At 36.9% G+C, this 8,422-nt stretch overlaps 1 protein-coding gene across 1 annotated transcript in view; it reads right to left on the reverse strand.

The window, feature by feature from the left end:
- Positions 1-8,006, reverse strand: part of NEMF (nuclear export mediator factor) — a 57,398-nt gene extending 49,392 nt beyond the window's left edge. Inside the window, exons 1-4 of the mRNA XM_007192812.3 lie at positions 7,876-8,006; positions 6,960-7,028; positions 6,741-6,843; positions 3,645-3,770 (exon numbers count right to left, since the gene is read on the reverse strand). Coding sequence (XP_007192874.2) covers positions 3,645-3,770; positions 6,741-6,843; positions 6,960-7,028; positions 7,876-7,934 — 357 coding nt within the window. The 5' untranslated portion in view covers positions 7,935-8,006. The remainder of the gene's footprint in view (positions 1-3,644; positions 3,771-6,740; positions 6,844-6,959; positions 7,029-7,875) is intronic.
- Positions 8,007-8,422: the final 416 nt, after the last annotated feature.

Below are 8,422 nucleotides of genomic sequence, written 5' to 3' on the forward strand. Positions count from 1 at the left end.
TGGAATTATATCTTCAATAGCCTCTATTATTCCAGAGACTTAAAAATTACTATTTGCTTCTAACTCAAAGCTACGGAAACGAAAAAAAGAAAAGAAAAAATCACTACTGGTTTTGTCTGTGGTGCACCTATAAATTTAAGTAAATTCTTCTCTACGTGAAGTCACGCAAATCTACAAGAAGTGACCTTCCTTACTTCCTGCAGGCTAGGATCCTATATGCCACAGATAAGGTACAAGACTAGGTTCTCAGGAGGGCTTTGTGGACACTGGCTTTACATATGAAGTATAACCTTTTTTCCTTAATGGTGAGCTTTTCACACCTAACTGAATGAGATTTATTCTCAAATGTGACACTCTAGGTTTGACCTTGGCTACACAATCAATTTGCCTAATTGTAACCTGGTAAAAAGGACAAATTGTTATTGAACCTATGTAAATAGACACATTGTCTTGAGCAGTAAAACAATCTCAGTAAAAGGCAAGTGTTCCTAAATTCTAAGGGACCAAAGAGAGCAAACTACCATTTAAAGAATGTATCACTCCAACTAGCACTAGTATAGTTACTAAATTACAGGTCAGAAGGGCTTTATCATATAACTATCATAAAAATAATATCAACAACATTCTGAAAAAAATAACCACAATTACATTCTCCCCAGTTTATTCAGTCCTGTGTAATCAATTCTGATTGTCCTAGATCATAGGTTAACACTCTATTTTCATGAAGGCATCTGCTTCTAGACTAAAAAGAATCTTAAAAATCCTAACTTGGCATCCCTGATACAGTCTGGCATCCATCCAAGCAATATTAGCTCAGACAATATGAGTCTATTATTTAAGAGCAGCGGTCAGCAAACTTTTCCCATAAAAGGCAAGATAATAAATATTTTAGGGTTTGTGGACCACATATGGTTTCTGTTGCATATTCTTCTTTCTTTTTAAAGAGCTCTTTTAAAATGTATTGTAAAAACCATTCTTAAACTCACAGGCTTTACAAAAAGGGGTCACAGGCTGTAGTTTATCAACTCCTATTCAAGACTATCTGGTATGTCCTTTTCACCAAGGTTCTGAGACTGCCTTCTTTGTTAAAGACCCGATTTATAATGACAAAATTATGGAGATGGAACAAATTAGTAGTTGCCAGGGTGCAGGGATGGGAGGAAGAGGGGTGGGTGTTACTACAAAGGGGTACCACAAGGAAGATCTCTGTGGTAATGGAAGAATTCTGTATCTTGATTGCAGTGGTGGTTACATGAATCTACAAACATGGTAAAATGCATTGAATTATATGCATACATTGTACCAATACTGATTTCCTAATTTTGTTATTGTAATATAATTATGTAACATGTAACAACTGAGGGGAACTTGGTGAAGGGTACACCAGACCTCTCTGTTCTATCTTTGCAACTTCCTGTGAATCTATAATCATTTCAAAACAAAAAAGGTTTTAAAAAGGTTATCATACAAATTTTTTTTTTAATTGACCACTACCTGAGACCACATACAAAAATCAATTCCAGGAGAGCAGCCGCTACAGCTGTAGCTGCTGCTGCCTGCAGGGGACGGGGGCAGAAAGATGGGTAAAGGAATTAGTGGCAAAGAGAAGTGCATAGACAATTAAAGACAAGTGCAAGGATCAGCAGGTGGTCTCGCTGTCCCGGGCCCACATCCAGGTCAATAACTAATATAGGTATGTCCACTTCTGATAGTTCACTAAAGTGCACACTTATAATGTATGTGTCATATATCTAACAAAAACCTTAAAATGATTAAAAGCATGTGGTAAAAAACTGATAAGAAAAAAAAACCAAACAGCTCAATATTATTTTTTTTAAATTACACATTCTATTATTCGGGTCTCCCTTAATTATTTAACCAATCTCTTATTCAAAGAAATTTAGCTTTGAATAATGGAGTCGCTTGGAGTCTAGCTAGAGGTGAAAAATTCCACACATGAGGAACAACTAGGGACCAATTTCCACTTAAGAGCTGTGATAAGTCCAGCCCAAGTGACTCATGCAAGAAATAAATGGGAACATTTAAGAGATGACAATCACAGAGAAATGGAGAAAAAGCAAAAAACAACAAACAATAAAAAAACAAAGACATTTAGCTTCCTTCCAAGTTTTAACTATTATAAACACTATAAAGACTATCCTTGGTATGATCCTTCCTGAGCACTTGTCTCAAACGTTTCTTATGATAAATTGCTAGAAGTGGAATTCCTGCGTCAAAGATTATGCACATAAACTTTAAAAATCATGTTATATACTGTCAAACAATCTTCCAAAAATAATGTTCTAACCTACCCTTGTTTCCGTACATCCTTTTTTTTTTTTTAATTCTCTCTCTCTTTTTTTTTTTCTGGCCACACCACACAGCTTGCAGTATCTCAGTTCCCTGAGCAAGGACTGAACCCAGGCCACGGCAGTGAAAGCCCAGAATCCTAACCACTAGGTCACCAGGGAACTCCCTGTACATTCTTGATAATACTGGTTATTGTCAAACTTTCCAATCATTTATATATTGATAGAGAAAGAAAAAAAGGGGAGGAAGAAAAATATCATTTTTATCTTTCAGTAATCTGTTAATTTATACAGTATTCATGCTTTCATAAGCCACTTGTATTATTCTTTTTTGAATTGTGTAATCAAGCACTTTATCCATTTTTCCACTTTAACGGTTTGTGAAAACTACGTATTAGGATTATGAGCATTTTATTTACCATACAAGTTAAAATATTTTTCCCCAGTTTTTCACTTTTGATATATGTATCAATAGTTCATGGTGTTTTCTGCCTTACACAGTTAAATTGCCTTGCACAGCTTTAAAATTAAGCAGTCATATCTATCAATATTTGTTTTCACTGTTAGGCTTAAAAGTCTTTTTCATCCCAAATTCATACATCTTAATCTATATTTTCACCTAGTACTTCTATGGTTTCACTTTTTATATTTAAATTTTTGATGCAAATGGAATTTATTTTGCTGTAGGTAGCTCATGAAACATTTCCAAGATAGAACAGGTAACTACATGGAAGGATTAAGAGGCAAGAAGCAAGAATGGTGAGGCCATCAGTAGTCTTCCTCTTATGACTGATGACACTGAAAACATGGCAATGTCCCTGAGTCTCAACTGCAGTCTTATTTATGACAAAACTATCTGACAATTTGCTGGTTGTACCACTCTAGTCCTGAAATGTAAAGTAGTAGATAATTTCTTCAGTTCTCAGATCTTCATCTCCTACATTCAAGTGCTGTTTTATTATTGTTTTTGTTCTTTGTCATTTTTTTTTTTTTTTTTTTTCTGGCCATGCCACATGGCATACAGGATCTTAGTTCCCAGACCAGGGATTAAACCTGCGCCCCCTGCAGCGGAAGCAGAGTCTTAACCACTGGACCGCCAGGGAAGTCCCTCAAATGCTATTTTAAATGGCTACAGTCTGCCTAAATTCTGGCCTCCAGATAAAAAGGAAGATTAATGGAAAATTACATTTTACTTGTGTTGCACTTTATTATCCTAGTGTATCAATGGCCTTTGAGAAGAAAAAAATGTTCCCTGCCCATGTTTGACAGCACTATTACATGAATAATTAACAATATAATGAATTCTCCTCACCCCATCCCTCAAATTTAACTTACCCTGTCATAGAGCTCAATGATTAAGTGATAAGCAGCTTCATCACTTCCAAATTGAAAATCTACAATTCTATCCACACCAAGCTGTTTTGCACTGACTAATCTCCGACTCTTCAAATGTTTTCGGCACTAGCAAGAAAGAGAAGAAAAAAGGCATTTATATAGTAAAAGTGAATTCCTAATCATTCGGTATTGGTTTATAATTAAGTTTCTTCTTTTCATTTCCATCAAGAATAACATCTTAAGACTAACAGATGAAACAGTATAGTCAAAATTAAAACTTACAGAATCATAATCAGAGGAAACACATTTTATTTCAGACAACTCTGACTGCTAACTCTGCAACAGTATTTTATATCCAATTTTTAAGTAGACAATAAAAGACCTATAGGGAAGTTTACATTGTTGCTTTATACCACTGCTAAATAAATCCGTTCTTATCCTGACGACCTCACACAAAGCTGTAACTTTTTTTTAAGCCTCTTCTTACTGAAATTTTTTAAGTATCCCAAATTTCCTTTCGTGTGTTTGTGTTCAAGATTAACTAGTGGTTTCCACTAATCTTTCACTTCAAATACAAATTCTGAACCAGGAGCTTATTGGAATTCTATAAATTAGTCCTCCAACTTACAACCAATTACCCTCTATTCCCACAAACTTTATTAATAAAACCCAAACAGAATTTTTCTGGTACTATCTCCAGGCTTTTGAACAACCTAGCTCAAATCCAAATGTAGTAACTCCTATCCTTTATCAAATCCCATTATTCTTATCCCTAGTCATAATGTTCTTGTTCTTATAAACAATTAAAATAAAATTAACATGTAAAACCCAAAGACAATTTACTTGGTAAATACCTACTGTTTAATATTACATGTACAAATATTTAAGTATGACATGGACCAAAAACAAGACTACTCTGTAGCTCCTAAAAAAAAGTTGTTACAATTGTTTCTAAATTTGAATTTGAAAGATCCCTTAGTCAAGACCAGAAAGAAAGAATGCTTTCTTTTCTTCAAGCCTCAAATCCAAAACAAATTTTACAGAGAATTTAACCTAAAACCATCTTTAAAAAAAATAAAGGAGAAGAAGAAGAATATACAGGGTCATTCTTCGAATTAATGCCAATTCTTTCATAACTAAGAAGAGTTCTTCTCCAGATCTATAGTTCAAATTGACTAAAATTCTCATTTTATGTATTCAGGCAGAATTATATACTCACATATATTCAGGCAGATGTAAGACTTTTCAACCTTCATAGAATAATCTCTCCCTCCTAAATTCAATAGTTCTCATTTAAAAGTGGCCTATATTAATTTTGAGTTAAACAGTGACCTACATTCAGGGCTGTCTTTAAATCTCCAGGTGAAAATCATAATCAATTCCCCCAGTAATATCTTGAGAAAAATAAAGTTAAAATGAAGATAAAAGGCATCCTTGAATGGAACAGAAGTCCACACCATGGAATGGTGAAAAAGGGAAAATTATCCTGAGTATAGATGGACATATAATACATATGTAAAACTTGTTTTTTCTTTATTTCCCTACTAGCAGCTTGGTGAAAACAAGCTTCTGTCAGTGCCACAAAGCTACAGCTGGCATCCCCAAATGTGAGAATTAGGAACAATCACTGATTTACCACGTACTAAACTTGACCCTGCCTGTAACATACAGCAGTAACAGCTCTTTTAGTTATTTATAAAGTACTTAACATTGTCTGCTCCATTGAAGAGAATTTTTATAAACATTTAGATTGACATGTACACCTAACTCATTAAATTCTAAGTTTTTTTTTTTTTGAGTGTCTGACCTCCTATTGATGTAGCCTCGTTTGGGGATGTTTACACAGTCCCAGTATCATACATCTTATTATCTGTTATATCATATGTAAAACTGAAACAATATTTGTTCTTCATATCCAAGTTATTAAACAACTTAAATGAAGTATGCATTATTCTTTGAAAAGTACTATACAAATATAAAGTGTCATTATTATTAAGGACAATCCCCAAAATAGAACCATTTTGGGTTACTATTAAGTAAATTAAACTTTTAAGAATTTGATAATTTTGTGACAGGCCTTGTGATTTGGGAAACACTTACCTAACGTGTAATCCAAAACAGATTCTAAGTTGCTGGGGATAAGGATCTTCTCTGTAAAGCCTCTAATGAAATAACACAATGCCAAAACAAATAAATTTCTGAAGGAAAGTGAGGAGGAGAGGAAGAAGGAAATTAATACATATGGAGCCCTATTATGTGTCAGGCATTGTGTTAGGTGCTTTACATGTAACTTCAATTAATCCTCACCAAAAACCCCATGAGGGAGGCATTATCTACATTTCACATTTAAAAAAACAAGTTCCAAGAGGTTAAGTAAAATTTCCAGGTTATAAAATTATTCAGCAGCAAAACCATTAATTCAAAGTTAGGTATATCTGACTCTAATGTCTTTCCTCTGCATCATGAGCTTTTCAGTATATCTGTTGTGTCAATAAGCGAAAGAGTAATACATCCACAAATGCGGGATCTCAGTTTTAATAGTAAAAACAAAAAGAGAAGTGAAAAGTAAAAAGATATGGTTGGTAGCATACTAATGTCACTGAGTATTCCAACAAAATACAGATTGGTAGCTGAAAAGTGAGCTGTGGAAGACAAGGCTAGGGAAGGAGGGCGGAGGGCAGATTACAGAAAGCCAAGAATGCTGAGGTATAGGATATGGATTCAGCAATTAGAGAATCATAAAAGGTGGGATAACTAATGAAAATGATGCTTTAGAAAAATCAATGTTGGTCTAACATAGAATTGTTTTGATAGTGAGAAGAGTAGTAGAGTTAAATGGCTATAATGTCCAGCATTATAAAAGCTTGAACTAGAACGGTAACTGTGGGAACATAAAGATGTGGTGCACAAAGTGGTGTGAAGGGTAAAAGGGAGAAGTTAATAAACATCTCCTTTATTCATCCAGTATCTATCAACTACTCTATTTTATCTCTATTTTATTTATAACAAGTGAAGAAAAACCCGTTTATAATTTCAATTGTTAGTGACCAATCTCAGGGCCTTAAAATTTAGCTTCAAGTATAACTTAAAACTTACCTTCATAGCAAAACTAGACGGCATCATATTCTTAGGCCATTCAAATTCTGTCGTGTGAATTCGTATGCCAGATTCAAGTAAAAGTGTAGCTTTAAAGTCTGGTCTGTAGAAGAAAAAAGTCAAAAATTTTTTAGGGCAGCACTAACTCAGGTTAAAAAAAACAAACAAGCTCATATTTAATTATACAAAAGATAAAACAAGCCTATAAAATGCTCTTACTTTTGAAGACGAATAAGATACGTCTTATTATCCACATCGTAAACATTGTTTACTCTCATTCCTAGCAAGCTGCAAAGAGAAAGGAAACATGTAACAAATCATACTACCATTTGAAACATAAAACTTCACACAATTTAAAGCTGTAGGCGGAAGTAGAGACGGCCAAAGGGGGGATCTTTGACTCTAAAGATACGGAGTCAACCAGTGCGCAGTCTGAAGGCCATCAGACATTGAGCCCAAACCTTGAGTTTAACTATTTAAAAACGAAAGTGGTCTATCAGCTCTAGGAACACTATACAATGCCTTGAGTCTTTTAAGTGATCCAATATACATTTTAGGAAATACAGTAAAATCTAACCCACTTAATTATAAAAGAAAATATGTAAACGAGGCCCGAGAAATATGACAAAGCTCACACAGCTGAATAATACAAAGCAGATTAGAATGCAGACCTCAGGCCAAATCTGCTACCTCCCGCTAAAAAGGCGATGCTGCCTTTCTTTGCGGTGAGGAGGAGCGTCTACCAAACCAAGCCTCTGGTCTGGAAACCTCTGAAGCAAATGACTACACTGGCGTCCTCCACCTGGCGTCTCGTCTTTTACTAAACGTTTGCTGCCAGACCCGGGCGACTCAGGCCCACAGGCCGAGAGCCCCGCCAAAGCCGGACGCAAGACCTGGCGAGACTAGCAGCCCACGAGAGCAGGGAGTGGGGCACGCGACCGCCGGGGTCCCCCCGGTATCCTGAGGGCCACGGAAAGATGTCACGCGCTCGCCCACTCAGGCCTAGCCAGGTCCACAGAAGAACAGGACCGGGGGGACCCAGGAAGAACATAAGGCCGTTCTTGTTTCCACGGTGGGGCCATGGCCTCTGCCTCCTGCACCACCCGCACGAGCCTGGTCACCCGTCATACAGTACCGGGCATTCAGCTCCGCGAGTACCGCGCGGAGGTCAACGGTGCTAAAGCGGGTCTTCATGGCGAGGCTTCACGCTCTCTACCACTTTCCTCCACCGCTGGCCTGACTCAACGCCCCTACTCTTATGCGCAGGCGCACTTGGAGGATCTACGGCCGCGCAGAAGACCCAATATTCCTTGAAGCGAACTGCTTTGCGTTACTTTTGTGCAGTGTTCGGCTGTCAAGTCCGTCGTCAGCTCCCTTTTCGTTGTACCAAAACAATTCGAAATAGATCCAAACTATTCTCTTGAAACTGCATTCCTTCCTGGAAAGCTTATGGACTAGGCAGGTTACTTTGCTACCTTGCGTTTCGGGACTTAAGCCAGCCTCCACAGTGACCCCTGCGGGTCATAACAATTTACGAGAAGCGCACTGGGAGGATTTCCCCAGATGGGGTCTGTGTACAGGAGCAACGACCCCTTTCCCTGACGTGCACAGTGTTGAAATTTAACGAAGTGGACTATTTCATACACCCTACAGTTACCCTCAATGATCAAGGCAAATCAACC

This window comes from Balaenoptera acutorostrata, chromosome 3 (genome assembly GCF_949987535.1).
Source record: "Balaenoptera acutorostrata chromosome 3, mBalAcu1.1, whole genome shotgun sequence".
Classification (NCBI taxonomy): Eukaryota; Metazoa; Chordata; class Mammalia; order Artiodactyla; family Balaenopteridae; genus Balaenoptera; species Balaenoptera acutorostrata.